The sequence below is a fragment of the Maylandia zebra genome, linkage group LG3, assembly GCF_041146795.1.
Source record: "Maylandia zebra isolate NMK-2024a linkage group LG3, Mzebra_GT3a, whole genome shotgun sequence".
Taxonomy (NCBI): Eukaryota; Metazoa; Chordata; class Actinopteri; order Cichliformes; family Cichlidae; genus Maylandia; species Maylandia zebra.
In genome coordinates, this window is record NC_135169.1 from 33,800,576 (window position 1) to 33,817,338 (window position 16,763).

At 39.0% G+C, this 16,763-nt stretch overlaps 1 protein-coding gene across 1 annotated transcript; it reads left to right on the top strand.

The window, feature by feature from the left end:
• Positions 1–7,042: 7,042 nt before the first annotated feature.
• LOC143412354 (putative high affinity immunoglobulin gamma Fc receptor IB) lies at positions 7,043–12,217 on the top strand. The gene is made up of 4 exons (XM_076881739.1): positions 7,043–7,169; positions 7,412–7,444; positions 11,480–11,746; positions 12,151–12,217. The coding sequence occupies exons 1-4, from the start codon at positions 7,133–7,135 to the stop codon at positions 12,156–12,158; spliced, it is 345 nt and encodes a 114-aa protein (XP_076737854.1). The 5' UTR covers positions 7,043–7,132; the 3' UTR covers positions 12,159–12,217.
• The last annotated feature ends 4,546 nt before the right edge of the window (positions 12,218–16,763 follow it).

Consider the following 16,763-nt stretch of genomic DNA (forward strand, 5'->3'; position numbering starts at 1 on the left):
GTCGTCACGTCTCCTGTTCAGTGACCGTCTCTGAGAATCACTCTCCTCTCCAATCAAATCACTTTTCTTCTGTTTATCCTCTGAGTTGCTCTTTGATGGTTATGAATCATCGCTCTTCTTTAAACTGTGAAGTCGTTGCTGTTCTTGGGAGACATTTCTCTTTTGTTCTGGTATCAAATTGCTTCGTGTTTGCTGAGCTTCACCATCTTTCTGGTCACCTGTCAAACTGTTGCTCATGTTTCCAGAGCAGCTTTTCTTCTGCTCAGACTGCATGTGCGTGTGTGTGTTTCCAGCTATACCATACATAGACACGTGACCTTTCAATGACCTTAAACCGTGTGTATGAGGTATGCAGAAAAGCAGAAACAAGCACTTTGCTAAACTATAAAAACAGGAACTTGTAATAAGTCATGTCTCAAACAAACATTTAAAGGTGTGAAGTCTTGCACTTTAGAAGAAACAGAACATGGTGCTTTCCTAATGTATAACATAGCTCATCTCTGGACTAAGCTGCACTCTAAATAAAGAAAGCACATTTTGTCAGCACAGACACAGATAAAGGAAATAGTAGAAGGTTGAAAATAAATCCTCTGACTGTCTGGCTTCTTCATAATTATAGCCATATTAGGACACATAAAGGCAATGATTATATATTTATATATTTTAGCACAAATGACAATATAAAAAATATCAATGCCAACAGAATCTGCCTCTGTTTAGTTTTTCTGTTCATTTGTCCAGACTGACACTTCTTTTGCTCTAAGAAATAAGAACACAATGATCGGGACGGTGTAAGCTACAACCCTATAATCACTTTCTGTCACCGACCTCTCAGCTAAACCTGTGTAGAGTCATCCAATAATAACAACTGGTGTTGCTACGATTCGTTGACTAGTCACGATCAGGTCAACTAGTGTTCAACACAAAAACAAGAAGAAGCCGTCTCCAGTATCGTTGATGTGTCCAAATTCAGGGGCTGCATCCTTTGCAGGCTGGATTTGTAGGTCGATAACGTTACAGCAACGCAACGAAGACTGTCCAACCTCGAAGACTCCTCCAAATGTGTCCTTTTCCTTAGATTGAAAAGATGGGTCGGGTGTATTCTTTGTGGCCCGATCTAACCCAGAATTCATAGTGCGGCCAATTCTAGTTTCCAACAATGGCGGCAGCTACTTTGTTTTAATATTACTCTTTCTTGGTCACAAAATAAATGCTTAAGATATTTTCAGTCGAGAATGTAGCTGTGTAAACTTCAAATATCTGCTCGATTTATCAGGACATTACATATTTGCAAAAGTGCAAAAGTGTTGCGATCTACCCTCATTCATGTTGTGTGTTCTGTCTGCCTGCGTAAGTTTATTTTGTATTTTACTTCAGCCAGTTTTCTGTTTTGTCGTCCAGCATTAAAGCTGTATTTAAGTTCACCTTTTGCTTCCATCTGTGTGCATTTTGGGTGCCACCGGAAGTAGCATATGCTAAGGTGCACATAGTCTTTTCGCATTACCTCAGTAAGACCATGTGAAAATGAAAACAAATCATCCTGGGTGAACTTAGACACATTTGTTCCCCTTTTGTTAAGACAGAAAAACGCAGCACACAAAAATACTGCAAAAGGACGGTCGCCTTATATACATGGTGTATAAACTCAAAATGCACTTTTCACTTAAAAATTAAGATGAGAACAAATCAACTTGTTAGAGATATTCTTCTCCTGTTGACCCCTCCCCCCCCCCAAATAAATAAATTATCAGATATTGATGCTTCTTTCCTGTGTGATAGAAAATAGGAGACTGATGTTTGTTTTTTAAGTTAATTCCCAATAAAACTGTTTTATTGCTAACTACATTGCTGTCTGTATTATTGCTGAAGTCCTAAATGATCACCTTTAAAGTGTTTGTGCTAATGACATCATGTACAGTCAGACAGGCATGGAGAACAGCACTGACTGGGAGGCTTTGAACAGATCACATGGTTCAATTCAACATATGAGACTTTAAGAATGCACAAGCATCTACTTAAAATCTATTTAATTTATCATCTATGATATTATTATGTACAATTCCAATGTACTTTGTTCATCTCCCTTAAATAAACAGGCACCCTTAAAGTATGAAATATTCATATACAAACACACATAAATGTGTGAACTGTCTCAGTGGCTGATTGTGCCCCACAGGCCTCAGTGTGAGCTTAAAGACATTTATAATGTTTAAGTAGTTTAATGTGTCGGTGCTGACGATAAACACATTTTGAATGAAAGCCGGGGAACTTTGGTAGCACAGAAACAAGTGGCTATTCTTTGTGAGCATATGGATCAGTCATATTACCATTATTTCACCCAAAGGCACCAAGCTAATACTCAAAGAAGCTGCAGCAATACACACAAATATAAACAGTACTTGGTGACAACTTTGCTTTTAGCCTTTAACCCTCTGGGGTCCAGGGTATAACTGGCCGTTTTTGACTACTTTTGATTCGGCCTCTATATTTCACCTTTAAAAACTGTTTATCTTGCCAATCTGTTATTTACCCATTTTGATATAATGTATCAGCCCAATTTATCTAAATTCAGACAAAGTGATATTTTTGACTGTAAAAACCAAAAGCATGTTTAACGAATCATTTTCATAACTTGAAATGCAAATACAAATTGTACATTTTTAAAAAAAATATGCACAAGTTTTGCAAACAACAAAGTTATATGGTACTATTTACCTAAAAATGCAGCCAAGGCTCAGACGTTTTTTATATAACCATTTAAAACTGTTTACAGAACAATCAGGTGTTCTGCATCAAATAAAAAGGCACACAAATTATTTATGCAACTCCAAAAAATTGTTTGTGTCACTATAACACAGATGAGAACAGCACAGGGATAAATCCTGCAGGTCTGACAGCAGGTGTGTCACTCAGCATTTACACTGCAGTCTGCCTTTGGTGGCTTTAAGACAGCAACTGTGACATTCACTAGTAGAACTGACACACAAAACAAAACAACGACTACACTACACACTAACTACACAAGACAACAAACTAACTTGAGACTCCAAACACAGTAAACATCACAAAGCTCTCACCAGTGTTGACTAACGCGTTACAGTAACTACGTTATTATTGTGGTAACGAGCACGGTAACTAGTTATTATGCCAAAATCAGGAACGTGTCAATCGTTACTGGGATTTAGATAGGCTCGTTACTTCGTGTGGTGGCTATCATGGAGCCTCCACAGACTGAGTACCATTAGCAAGTGGTGGAGGCCAGCAGGTGAGGCAGGAGGAGCAGAGACCCGAGGCGGTGAACTGAACTTCAGGTAAGAAGTTATGACCTGCAGTCTATCTGGGTCAGATATAAACCAAGTTTAGGTGGAGTTTATTTTCGTTATGCTGACCTTTTCGTACTGGGTACTAGCTAGCATGATGGAGTTTCTATACAGCTGGGTGGTGCTATGATGTTACTGATGTTGGACTTTATTTTGTTCATAAGGTTAATTAGTAGAGTTGCCAACTGTCCCCTAAAAAACTGAATCATCTCGTATTCAGAGAAAATATTACGCGTTTCGTATTGAGGTTAAAAGGAACAGTTTGTCCCGTACTTCAGCTACAATGAAAAAGCTGGAGTTATTCTGTGTCTTGGTTACAGTAACTAAACTAAGTACAACAATCCAGCAAAGCCTACAGCTCAGCCACCACCTTAAGCATCGGATGAGGATGATGAGCAGCAGTTGCTTTGGCTAAAGGCAGGAACCTGGAATGGTGCACCACCCAGGTGGAGAGGACAGCAGGAGAGAGAGAGAGGAACAACAACAGCACTGACAGGAAGTCAGAGAGGACTGGAGGACCATGACATCTGTTTGTGTATGAAATTTAAAGGCATTAAGATCAAACCGCAAAAATGACAATGCAGAATAGCTACAGTGCCGATATGTGTGTGAAGGGTTGTTGGTGGTTACTGTCTGTTCTGCCACAGGTTTATTTTTAATCTACTGAACGGCCTCATTTTCGTCTCGACCACATGCAAAAGAGGAAATGCAGCCTGTAGTTTGAGACAATAGTTTTGTGTGTAGCAGTGTCTTATTTTAAGCCATCAGTATCCAGCAAACATAAGGTCCTAAAGCACACTGCACTTTATTGTCCTCTTCATACCCCGATGAGGAAAATACTTTATAATATTAACATGTCAGTAAGATGTGAAACTTTAATGACTGAGACCATGAACATATGCAGAAAGTGTTTAGACTCTGACCTGTAGATCAGACTGTGACAGGAAGGATTGTGTAAACATTGTTATTTGTATAACTGCAAGTTCACACGGAGCTGCAGTCTTATCTGCACCATCTCTGCACTGAAACAAACCTCAATGATCTTTTGTTGTTTCCTTCATCAGCCTGCAGAGTTAAAATGAGGAAGAACATTTGCTATAGAAACTGTGCTTTAACTGCTCCATTAACTATTTACAGGTATTAAAGTAAAATAAAAAAAGATTACACATCTTTACTGTAACAGTGCCAGAGCTGACAGGTGGGGAGGAAGAAATTAGAAGAAGGAAAGAGATTTAAAAGAAAAAAGAAAAAAGAGGAAATGACACAGAAAACAAACAGCACCTGAAAGAGAGCAGAGGGAAGACGGAGGACAGGGCCCAGAGCTGTGATCACATGCACATAATATACAAGGAGAAACAACCGTCCACATCAACCCACTGCTCTAAAACACTTCAAAAACTCTGGTGTGAATGTGGTGTCGTCTTATTCTTGTTATCAAACCTCAGTAAGTGTAAAGAGGAAGTGGAAGCTTGGTCCAGTTATAAGTGAACTGTTCAATAGTGGTTTGTTGCAATGCTTTGTGCATTTTCTCAGCATGCTTTCAAGATTTAACCTGTGGCGTCCACATATGTGGACATCACATTTTGTCTTGTCTAGACCACAGTACTAAATTTTGCTCTACAAGGACCTGATATCCACTCACGAGGACATTATTCTGCCACCGTTCTATCAAATTTTCAAACGAATGTCCCCATATGTGGATATCAGGCCCTTGTACAGCAAAATCAAGTAAAAAGTAATTCTTTGTTTTTACATTCATCAGGTCCCAATCAGCCCAAATAGCAAAGAGAAATAAAAATGCTATGAAAGAGTTCAGGTCTTCGGAGGTTAAAGTTACTATGGCAACATGAATAAAAATAAAGGTAAAAGTCTTTCAGGAATAATTATGATAAGATCCGTCTACAGTCATGTTGTAGGTAATACACCACAGTATCTTCTGATCTATTAGTCTACACATCACTGAATCATTTGGACAGATTAACATTTGTGGAATCACACAGTGTTTAAGTCTCAGTTATTTATTTATGTTGACTGCAAAGTGTAAGTTGACACTTTTGTGATCTCAATAGAGATTTTGTGATGACCCACAGGTACGTCTCTGTGTTCCTGTGATCAGTTATCTGTAACTCAGTTTTCTTCGTTTGTTACCATCGAGGCCTGAAACTATCAGCTTCATAATAAAGGTCACCTTTGTTTGGTACTCTGAGTCCTGCTTTGCATGGGTGGCTGTAGCTCAGGCGGTAGGGCTGAACATCTACTGATCGGAGGGTTGCTGGTTCAATTCCTGGCTTCCCCTAGTCTGCTTATCAAATATCCTTGGGTAAGATACTAACCCCAAATTGCTCTCCGAGGCATCCATCGGAGTATGAATATGTGTGTGAATGTTTGTCACAAAGCACTAAGAAAAATGTGCTAGTGTGAATGGGTGAATGCACAAGTTGGGAGTTCGCCTTGTAATCGGAAGGTTGCTGGTTTGTTCCTCGGCTTGGACAGTCTCGGTCGTTGTGTCCTTGGGCAAGACACTTCACCCGTTGCCTACTGGTGGTGGTCAGAGGGCCCGGTGGCGCCAGTGTCCGGCAGCCTCGCCTCTGTCAGTGCGCCCCAGGGTGGCTGTGGCTACAATGTAGCTTGCCATCACCAGTGTGTGAATGTGTGTGAATGGGTGGATGACTGGATATGTAAAGCGCTTTGGGGTCCTTAGGGACTAGTAAAGTGCTATATAAATACAGGCCATTTACAAGTTGTGTGAAGCGCTCAGAAGAGTAAAATAAGTGCTGTATAAGAACCATTTAGCATGTGGGTCTGCTTTTTGAACTGACTCTGGACACAATCACATGATCTTGGTTGGTAACATGTGGTGTTCAACACAAACATCATTATTACAGTGTTTCAATCATTATTTCACATCAGTTTGTTTTATTTTATTGTGTTTACATGTAGTCAGAGGCTGAGGTCAGTGTGCATCTGCACATACATGTCAAAGCAAGACAAAGAACAGTCTGCAGAATAAATGAGTTCCTGCTTTACTTTGAAATGACAACAGATAATAAATATAACTTTGAATTTATCTATGAATTTAATTGTTCTTTAGTTGGTGAAACATAAAAGTCTTTAATCTCACTTCAGCCACACACTGAGTCATTTCCTGTGTTTGGGTCTCCACCAAACTTAAAACCAGAATTTAAACACAAGGTGGAAACTTTCACAGGTCTGAGGTCAAAGGAGCCTTTTCACTATATTACTGCATGATGATGTTTCAGCTAAGAGTCAAATAAAATAAAAACATTTTAATGCAGCCTAAAGTAAGAATTTAATTTTAATTCAGCAGTTAAACAATCAAAAGGAGAAAAATGATTTAAAAAGGCTTTAGTGAAAATACAGGCACCAAAGTAGAAAAGCTGTTTTGGTATATTCACTCTCAGTGACTCCCAGTCTGCAGAGACCTGCCAGGAGACAAATATTAGTGGATATTGCAGCCAAAAAATACCCCAAAAGGGCAAAACATGTATACTTACATGAAGCAACACAACAACTTTTTATATTATAGAAAAAGGAAACAACACAACAAAAGAAACAAGCTTCTATGTTTGCAGTGGACAGGAAATATAAACATGTCAACCAACTGCTGCGGTCAAAGCTACAGGAGCTGTTTAAGTTTTGTGTGAAAGGACAGGAAGCACAGAGAGACCAATCAGAATAAGAGCCTGTAGAAAAACTCTTGTTGTATCTATATTAAACACAACTTCTCTTTATCTGCAAACTAAAACTGTTTGATTATCTGAGGATCAGAGTGCAGCAGGCTGGATGTGACGATGGGGCACTCTTTGCTCTGCATGATGGGCTTTTTCTGTAAGTACACGTCTGACATTGTTTGAACGGCAGCGATTAATGAAAATGTTTCTGAGCTGTGAGAATTACAGTGAGTCACTGCTTTAACCTGTTTACCTGAGAGCTGGAACAAAGCAGACTTGTGATTCTTATAGTGTTTAAATGTTTGATACACTGCTGCTTTTTGCATCACTTATAGTTGCACACTGTGTTACAACAGTTTGATTGTATAATGTCTGATGAGGTTTTATTCATTATTTTAGTGCTCAGTACTGTCATCTGTGGAAATGCTGAAGGTAAGAAATGATTATTTTCTTCCTGTTCATATATGTAGCTGTTATCTCCTATAATGTGCTCAATAATATCCTCCCTGTGTTTACATGTTATCTTCTGCACAGGCTCAATGCTTCTATTCAGCCTGTGCAGTTAAACATAAATGGCTTCAGTAAGCGCTCCATGTGGAGACTGTGGCGTTCTTCAGAGCTTTTACTGATGTACCATTTGTACCACTTTCAGTCTGTAAAACTGTAACAACAAAACAGAGCAGGTACATTTAATCTCAGTGTAGATGCACACATGTCACATGACCAATGCAAGATCATAACATTAACAATAAATGGACAAAGCCTGTCAAGTGACGTAAATACAAATACCACATGCTGACATGTTTTATGCTAACAGGTAAAACAACGCACTAAAAGTTAGCTTACAGTAGTAATGTAACAAACTTCACAGACCCACAAGAAGGACAGAGCACTAATATGTAGAAACAATCCATCATCTGCCCAAACTTATACTTTATCCCATCTCAAGAGCAGCAGATGCAGAACTATCACAGACAGGGAGCTCTGGCCATTATTACTCCGCACTTCCTCCATTTAACCACTAGATGGCGGACTTTGACATGAGCAGACCAGGAAGAAGCGGATGAATAAATGTGACCCGTCATATAACAAAGTTGAAACAAACTATATTTCAGGAATAACCTGAGGGACAAAATATTGTATATGATACAGCTCACACTCCACTGCATTTATTGGTTAAAATATTAAAAGATCATATCAAGAGTGCAACCATGTGAGCAGATGTTTCACTCAGCCGATACACAAACTTTATATTTACTAGAGTTTGTTGCCGTGAAACTGACTGATTTCCTTTTCATGAGTATTTATCTGTCCATCCTCACACATCACAGTTATGATTCACAAGATGCTGATGAACTGGAGGATCAATCTAATGTATTACAGCCAGAGATGGGCAGTAACGCGTTACTTGTAACGCGTTACTGTAATCTGATTACTTTTTTCAAGTAACGAGTAAAGTAAGGGATTACTATTGCAAAATCGGTAATTAGATTACCGTTACTTTCCCGTAGGAACGCTGCGTTACTGCGTTACTAAAACCGTGATTTTTTTTGCGAGAATGTCTCATGACAGTGACGTAAACAAGTGCGACGTTGGTGACAGCAGCTGTGTGCAGATCAACAATGGATAATATATCGAGTGCGGGAGAGAGTATGAGCGTGCAGCGTTTAAAGTGTGGAAGTACTGACCTTACTTTGAGTTTGATTCCATAAAAAGTGACAAAAACATTAGCGTCCATCGTGCGTGGGAAGAAAACTTCTTTTTACAGCGAAAAAAACCCCTAAACTTCCGAGCAAGCACCGAGTAGCTACGACGTGATGGGAAACTCACAGAGACACTTGCGCGGATTCTTCAACTGACCGCAGCACACCTGCACCAGGGTAACCCTCCGCCTACCCTGCTCCTGCTTTACAGGTGAAAATAGAGCAAAAGGACCGCTGAGTCTTTGACTTTATTTATTTTCTGCTGTGTTTTACTTGCATCTGTTTGAAAGAGTGAGTGAAAACACAAAAATTATTTTATTTTATGTGCTGGAATGTGTAGAAAATAGGTTTAAATGTTAAACTAATTTATTCAAGTCAGAGAATGTTGCATATAATTAAATGTTTTGCTTGATGCATAAAGTTAAAAGATTAAAACTGATAAAACAAGTTTTAAAAAGAGACTTTTCCATTTGATTACATTTTGTATGATGGATTATGTAGAAAAAGTAGAATTGGGCTGAAAGATCTATCACTTTATCACCTCTTCAGGTTGTAAATCGTGTTTTTAAAAAGTAACTAAGTAACTAAGTAACTAAGTAATTAATTACTTTTGAAAATAAGTAATCAGTAAAGTAACGGGATTACTTTTTGGGGGGAGTAATCAGTAATTAGTTACTGATTACTTTTTTCAAGTAACTTGACCAACACTGATTACAGCACAGCGTGATGAGTTTAGGGTAAATGCAGGTAACTCTAATCTGAAAACAGACTCAACCACAGATCAGCCAGTTAAAGTCCTGCCTGAAGACTTTAATCAGTCTTATTATGAATTTTTACTCTCAGTTATTTATAGTGTCATGGTGTGCTGTCTGCCTCAGTGTCCTCTTGAAAAAAAGTTGTTCAAGTCATAAATGAATAAGACTTCACATACAGAAGAGTAACAAGTAAAACAAACTCGACAAAGTGCCATTGATATAGATTTATTATGACTGTCATGGTCTTTCATCATTTTAGTCTGAGTGCTTCTTCCTCATCTTTGTTTAGCTTTTTAAAAAAATATTTCCTCTTTAATTTGAAGGTTTGGTTTCTTTCATATATAAATAGTTCTGCTGTGTCTTGTCAGTCTTTGTCAGAGCATCTGTGAACACTCACGTGTGTTCATTTCTTAGTTGTTTCTATTGACAGTTTTTTTATTTCTAGTTTAACATTTTGATTCTTTGTATGTTTCCATTTTTAGAGTATTTCAGCTAGTTCAGCTTTATTTAAGTTATTTTGCTTCCTGCATTTAAGTTCACACCTCTGCACTCCACTCATTGTTACAGAGACACATATTTGCAAGTGTGTGGACTCTACTGGAAGAATGGACACAAAATACTTTTTCTCTAATTTGGTGTTTCTATGATAGTAGCTTAGTTTGGAGATTTTACTGTAGCAAAGTCATGTGTATATATATTAACCCTCGTGTGCATTTTATTATCTCTGTGTGTGTGATCAGGTTTGTAAATATGTCGAAACATCTGTGTGCACAGATATTATCAGCTGGAAAGTCTTAAAGTTTTGCATGAAGCACTTAAAATACAGACATGTGGTCAAGTTTCAGCTCACCTGCTCTCTTTGTTGTCTGTTTTATTACTTGTGACCTTTGCTGCACTGCTGCTGTGACAGATCCACAGATGAGTGTGGAAGGTTTTCTGTAATCAAGGGTTCATTAACCCTGAGCTCAGGCTCACAGGCTCAGGCTTTCTGTCACACTCAGAACAAACCACCAGGTGGCGTATTACTCAGCCAGGCTCACCTGCTCTTCACCTTGTATTTGTGTCTCAGTTGCAGTAGGAAATAAAACCAGCTGGAACATCTGTGTGGCAGATGTGGTGGGTTTCTCCTTCTTCCACTAAAAGGACCACAATAATAGCCTCATATTTGTCTAAGTTACAGAACTTAAAGTCAAGGCCATTCTGACAGCAGACAGCACAACCACACCAGCAGGGGGCAGTGTGACACTGACCTGTGAGGTGAATTACTCTGTTCAGAAAAACCTCATCTGAAAATGAGATCATCTCTTTTAGCTCTAAGAGTGCAATCTCTGTCTCTGATGGAGGCATCTACACCTGCAGAGGAAGGAGAAGAAACACGAATTTAGTCACAACTAAAAGCGATTCAGTCATTATTCAGGAAACTGATGAGTTTAAAAAAATTTGAGAGTTGAAAAAGGTCTTCTCCAAATTGTAATGGAACTCAATATTCAGTAATCACCAGCACTTAAACCACTAAATCTGTCAAATTATTAATTATTAGGCTCAGTGCATCGTTTCACCTTTGTTCAGTCTTCAGATCACTTACAGACACAGAGGAGTTCATGGTGCTGTTTTGTATTTTTAGAGTGATTTAAAAAACAGTTTGTGCTCCTTTCCTGGTTACTGAACCTTTACTCTTAGTTTTTCTTTGCCAGTTTTGACTTTGGTGCCACATAAAAACTTTGTATTTCACATTTTATGAACAGTTTATGAGAGCAGAGCAGCCTCCAGCTTTGAATCCATCACTGGAGGTTTAACAACATTGTTAGGAAACAACAGCTAACTGATGACTCATTGATTATATGTTCATAAATGTATAAATATGGAAATGTAAAGATGTCGAAATAAGTAAACTGTTGAATATAAAGATCCGTTAATTACCTGATTTAATTTATTTATTTAAAAGAAAGAACTTTTTGATTTTCAAGTCCAATTATCAGTGTGCTAATGATATATTTTTGTTTGAACAGCTTTGCCTAAGCCCACTGTGACACTGCAGCCATCTTGGCCTCAGATATACAGCGGTGAGACAGTCACAGTCAGATGTGAGATTCAGGGAGGTGAAGGAGCTCAGTGGACGTATGAATGGAGTCCAGCCAAGTTAAACACACCTCCAACATCCAATGAATACACAATCAGCAGTGTTAGTGAGTCTGATGGTGGAGGATACAGCTGTCGGGCCACAAGAGGCTCGTCCTGGACAGAGTGGAGTGATGTCATCACACTGAATGTAAAACGTAAGTTGGAGATATTTCACTCACACTGTGTTTTTAATTTATATTGTAACACACCGAAGGCTTTTTTGTTTATTTGTTGTTTATTATCAAAAGTAGCAAAAATGGCTTTGATAAAAATTAACAGTAAAGACTCAAAGTTAAACATCTGAAGTATGAAAAAGATTTTGTTATATTGTTATATGTTATAATATTTTTATATTTTTAATGTTGAATTTCTTATCTATAAAATAGTGTAGAAGACATTTCTTACTTCTTAAATTACTGTTTGTAATTATGCTATTAAATAGTGGCAGTTATAACATAAGTAATTCTTTGGATATACATTTTTAAACAAAGTAAAACAAATTAAAATATGTCTCTGTGCTGAGACCTGGTGGAACTCAAAAAGGTTTTAATTCTTTCAGCTGACTGAAAGCTCTCACCACCTGCAACAGTCACAGGCAGCTTCCTGCAGGAACCTGGTCACAGCAGAGGTCTTGCATCTATTTGAACCCTTTTATATGCCAACACCTCACTGCTGATATTTATGGCAGCTCTGAACTATAATTATTTATGGTGGATCTGTCTCCTCCTGTGCTTGTTTATTATCCCCTCAAGTTAAACAAGGATTTTATTTCCACCCTTTTATTTGGAATCATATAAAGATTTGACAGCATCCTAACTCTTGGGGATTTTAATGTTTGCTGCCCATCAAACTCCTATAAAACACCCTTCCAACAGATGACATGAGTTTTACAGTCTATTTAAAAGTTTTGCTAGACTGCTGTGATGACATAAAATCATGGTTGGCAATTCATTTTTTTGAATGTAAACGATCAAAAAAATTGTATTATTTGAACCTTCAGACCCTCGTTTTGCTCTTAAGTGTAACCTTGTTCCTCTGAAAAAGTTCAGAACTCTCTTTGAAAAAAATCTGCAGGTGATCTTTGATGACAGTTTCTCATTTGAGAAATAAATAAATTGTGTTGTAAAAGGTTTCGTGCATTTGCAAAAATGATGTTCGTTATGTCATCTGCTCACTTTAAGAAAGTAATTCATGCATTTATTTCATCCATTCTTGTGTAATATGCTTTATTTTGGTAGCAGCCAGGCTATAATGATTATTTAATTGTTTGTTTTTAAGTCTCTGAATGGATTCACTCCCTCGTAGCTCTCTGATCTTTTAAATAAACAAACTCCAAACAGAACTCTAAGGTCAGCTGAAAAGTTGCTTCTATTTGTTCCTGGAAGCAGACTAAAACACAGGCTAAGACTAAGACTGGGCCTTTGTGATTGTTTTGCCTGAACTTTTGGCACAGTTTGCCCTTCAAATTACTCTTTGATTACCAAATAAATAGTGTGCAGAAAAAAAATACAATTCCCAAGGGGCCTCCCTCAACTGGACACATTTGACATAAAAGACTCAGCTCCTCCTTCAGATATCAGTGGGCTGGTTCAATTTCAGGAGTGTGGGTGCAGAGGCAGTGGGACAGCTAAGCCTGAGCCAGAGGTTTGATCTGTTTGTCTTGCCAGCAGGTTAGCAGATAAGTGATTTAGCATATATATGTACAAAGGGTCTGACTGCACCAACTAACTGCATGTTGACTAAAAAACACACAAACACATTGTTTTCTGTTAGAAGTGAAGTAAGTTGACTAATAGTAGGAAAGCTTTTCATGCAGACTTCCTCTGAGTTTAATTTCCACCTGTCTCACTTTTCTTTTTTGAAAAACAGACCTTACTTCTAACAGACCCATCCTACAGTCTCTTTGTCCTGCAGAGGTGCTGCTCTAGCCTCTTCTTTGTTGAAAAAAACAAAACTAACACTGTGAAACATAAACATTTAAAAGTACAGTGTGAAGCAAACAATATTTTGTGGTGACAGGTTAATAATTTTTATCACTTTTCTTCCTCTTACGGTGCCCCTGCCTAGATTACTGCAACAGTCTAAGCAAACAATCAGCTGAATGACTGCAGACCAAACAGATTTAAGCTGCCAGGCTTTGAGCTCAAACACATCACATAGGATCCCAGCACTCCCATTTTTCATACTGGCTCCCAGCTTCACGCTGATTTTAACCTCAAAGTAAATGTAAAGCAGAAAAATCTGTGAGTTTTGGAGTATAAATAAAATATAACTTTACAAAGTAAATTCTTTTTTTTTGGAAAACACCAACTAAGAGCCACCAGAGCCCCTAACCAGGTCATGGCCACAACCCCGCGTTAGGCCCTACAGGGAAAACGTCCCTAGGGAATCCCTAGATGCCCTAAGGCCGTCCCGACCCCCATATCAACCACAATAGCGAAGGCAGAACTAAACCATGACCCCCACCCCCACTAGGTGATGAAGCCAATCAAAGTAGTCCAGAGGGATTGATCAAATGTGATGGCAGAGGCTGTATCAAGACTAATGTGATCTATTAGATGGTTTCTATATTGGTTAGAATTAAGATTATTTTTATTTTTCCTTTTTTTTTTTTTTTTTGTCCCGTTTGGATCATATCACAAAGAATATGCATCTGCTTAAATCAAATTCAAGTCAAATGGTTAAAAAAATAATTTCACACACAAAAAAAAGAGCTACAAAATTCACCACACTGTGAAGGGTGAACTGGGTTGCCTGGCCCTGGCCACGAGGTGTCCCTTATTTATTTTTCAGGGAGTTGGCAACCCTACCACCACTAGAAGCATGCCTATGGAAAAAGTGCTCCGGCACAGTGCAGTGCGCTTTATAGGTGTTATCGTGCATTTTCCCAGCCCAGTGTTTTCCTTTTCCCATTCCTCCCTGTGCTTTTGCAGCCCTTCTTTCTTTCTGAGCGAACAAACATTGCTGCTCTAATGCTGGGCTTACACTGTACGGTTTTTGGCCCATTTTGAGACGATTTTTGAGTCGTGCGACCGATTTGGTGATTGGCCCGATTTTGGCCTTCATCGTGCGTCGTGTAGTATACGTGGGGTAACGAGAAGTGATTAACACGTCACGACCAGCTCCCGATCATCAATCGCTCGTGAGCCGCTCACACTGCTCACGCGCAAACAGGTAAACGTCGGTGAAAAAGACGGAGCAGCTCGGCTGTGCGGCGTGTGATCTGGACACAAGCGATGGAGGCACAACTTGTAGAACTTTGGAAAGCTCATCCGAGCCTTTTCGATGTGGCATCACAAAATTATCACGACCACAACAACCGTGAAAATAGTTGGATTTACACTGCTGCTCATTCACAGCTGCCTGATCAATGTTTTTCATTAGCAATTTAGCAAAGTTGATGGTGGTGGTTTGTGTGTCTGTGTGAGTGAAAGACAGAGAGAGCGACAGATTTTCTGTTATAACCTTCATGTTATGGACGCACAGTGTGAGCACTCAGGTCGCATCAGAGCATCGGGCGGTATAGTGTGAGACCCTGCATCGTGACCTACCAACTTCTAACCCCTGCGAGTCAATCGTGCAGTTTGAGCAGGAGCTGAATAACGTGACTGAAAAAATCGCACAGTGTCTGCCCAGCTTTAGGTGTACTGTCGTCCGAGACTTGCACCGCAGTGTCGGCGTTTGTTTCCCTGTTGGCCATGCTTCTTGTTGTGGTCATCTGTTGTCTTCCGGTATTTTCTCCGTAAGCGACCTTTCCTCGACCAATGAGATGAGCGGTAATCTGAATTGTCATACTCGAATTGTCATAAGTGTGCTGTCAGCTCATTGGTCACAAAGCAGGAGAGGGGCTGGGAATTATGTTTTCAAACAAAGTGTTAATTCCATAAACATTTATAGACTACTTTTGATTCTCACTGTATTACGGGACAAAGTGCGTCCCTTATTAGCTCAATACGGGACGTGTACTTTTGTTTCTAAATACAGGACGATTCCGTTTTTTAAGGGACGGTTGGCAACCCTATGATGTGTCCGGCTGCCAGCGGGAGAGCTGCAGCCGTTGAATGTACTGTTACAGCAACTGTGTGATTATTGTAAGAATAAATGATGCTGCAAAGCATGAAAATGCCATCGGGTCTGCCGTGGTGGCGATCTTTTTCTTTTTTTAATTTTAAGTGCAGGCAAACCAGTAAACAAATTAAAACAAATACTGTTGATAAACTAATACAAACATTACAATTAAAATTCTCAACAACAAAAACAAAAAAATATAATTAATATGTAAACAACTTAACAACCCCCAAAGTGTCTAAGTCACATGACGTGTCAGTGCAACACCGAAACATAAGAGTGGGGGAAGAGGGAGCAAAGTGCTCTCTGCTGTCACAGGAGTGGTGAGTCCAGTGACCTGGTTGTTTCGTTTTTATCGAAAGCACAGCATAGCAAACAAGCAGAACTCAAAGTAAAGAATCGATCTCACCAGGCTAGTATCGATCCGATACCGATGCCGACTTGGGATCGATACTATCGATATTTGGATCGATCCGCCCACCACTAACAGAAAGAGCTGAACGCGCTGGGCAGAAATGAGAAGCGCAAGCAACACATTGCGAGCAAACGCAAATGCAAAAACAGAGCAAAAGGGGCTGCTATTGGTGTGTGTGTGGATAACAACAAACACTGAAATACATTTTTGCACGCAGCAATTCATTTTGTTCACTCAAATTTAGCTTTTCTTTCCTCAAAATCAAATTCTCCTCAAAATGCAACACTTGCACCTGCAAAGGTAGCACATGTGGATACACTAGCATATTTTTTACAGGGCTAACACATCGAAGACATCGTTAACAGCTTCTACAATCACATAGAAGCTGTTTTATAAAGTTTTATAAATTTAATAAATTAGAAACCGGACTGTGAATCAAATTTAATTTGCACAATCAGAGACTCACCGGAGTTAATGTATTGCTCACACAATACATGAACTCTGTAGCTCAACACGTTACAGGATTGCAAGTTCCACATGGTAAATGGACTGGTTCTTTCTACTCTCCTGGAGTACTCAAAGCGCTCTATACAACACACCCATTCACACAGGCATTACTATCTATACTTTAAGTGCTTTCTAACTATCAATCATACGCATTCATACGCCATAAGTATCTTGCCCAAGGA

Coding starts and splice junctions, on each gene's coding strand:
- LOC143412354 (XM_076881739.1), top strand. CDS start 7,133: ATGGGGCACTCTTTGCTCTGCATGATGGGCTTTTTCT. Junction 7,170..7,411: donor CTGCATGATGGGCTTTTTCT/GTAAGTACACGT, acceptor TCATTATTTTAG/TGCTCAGTACTGTCATCTGT. Junction 7,445..11,479: donor CATCTGTGGAAATGCTGAAG/GTAAGAAATGAT, acceptor TTGTTTGAACAG/CTTTGCCTAAGCCCACTGTG.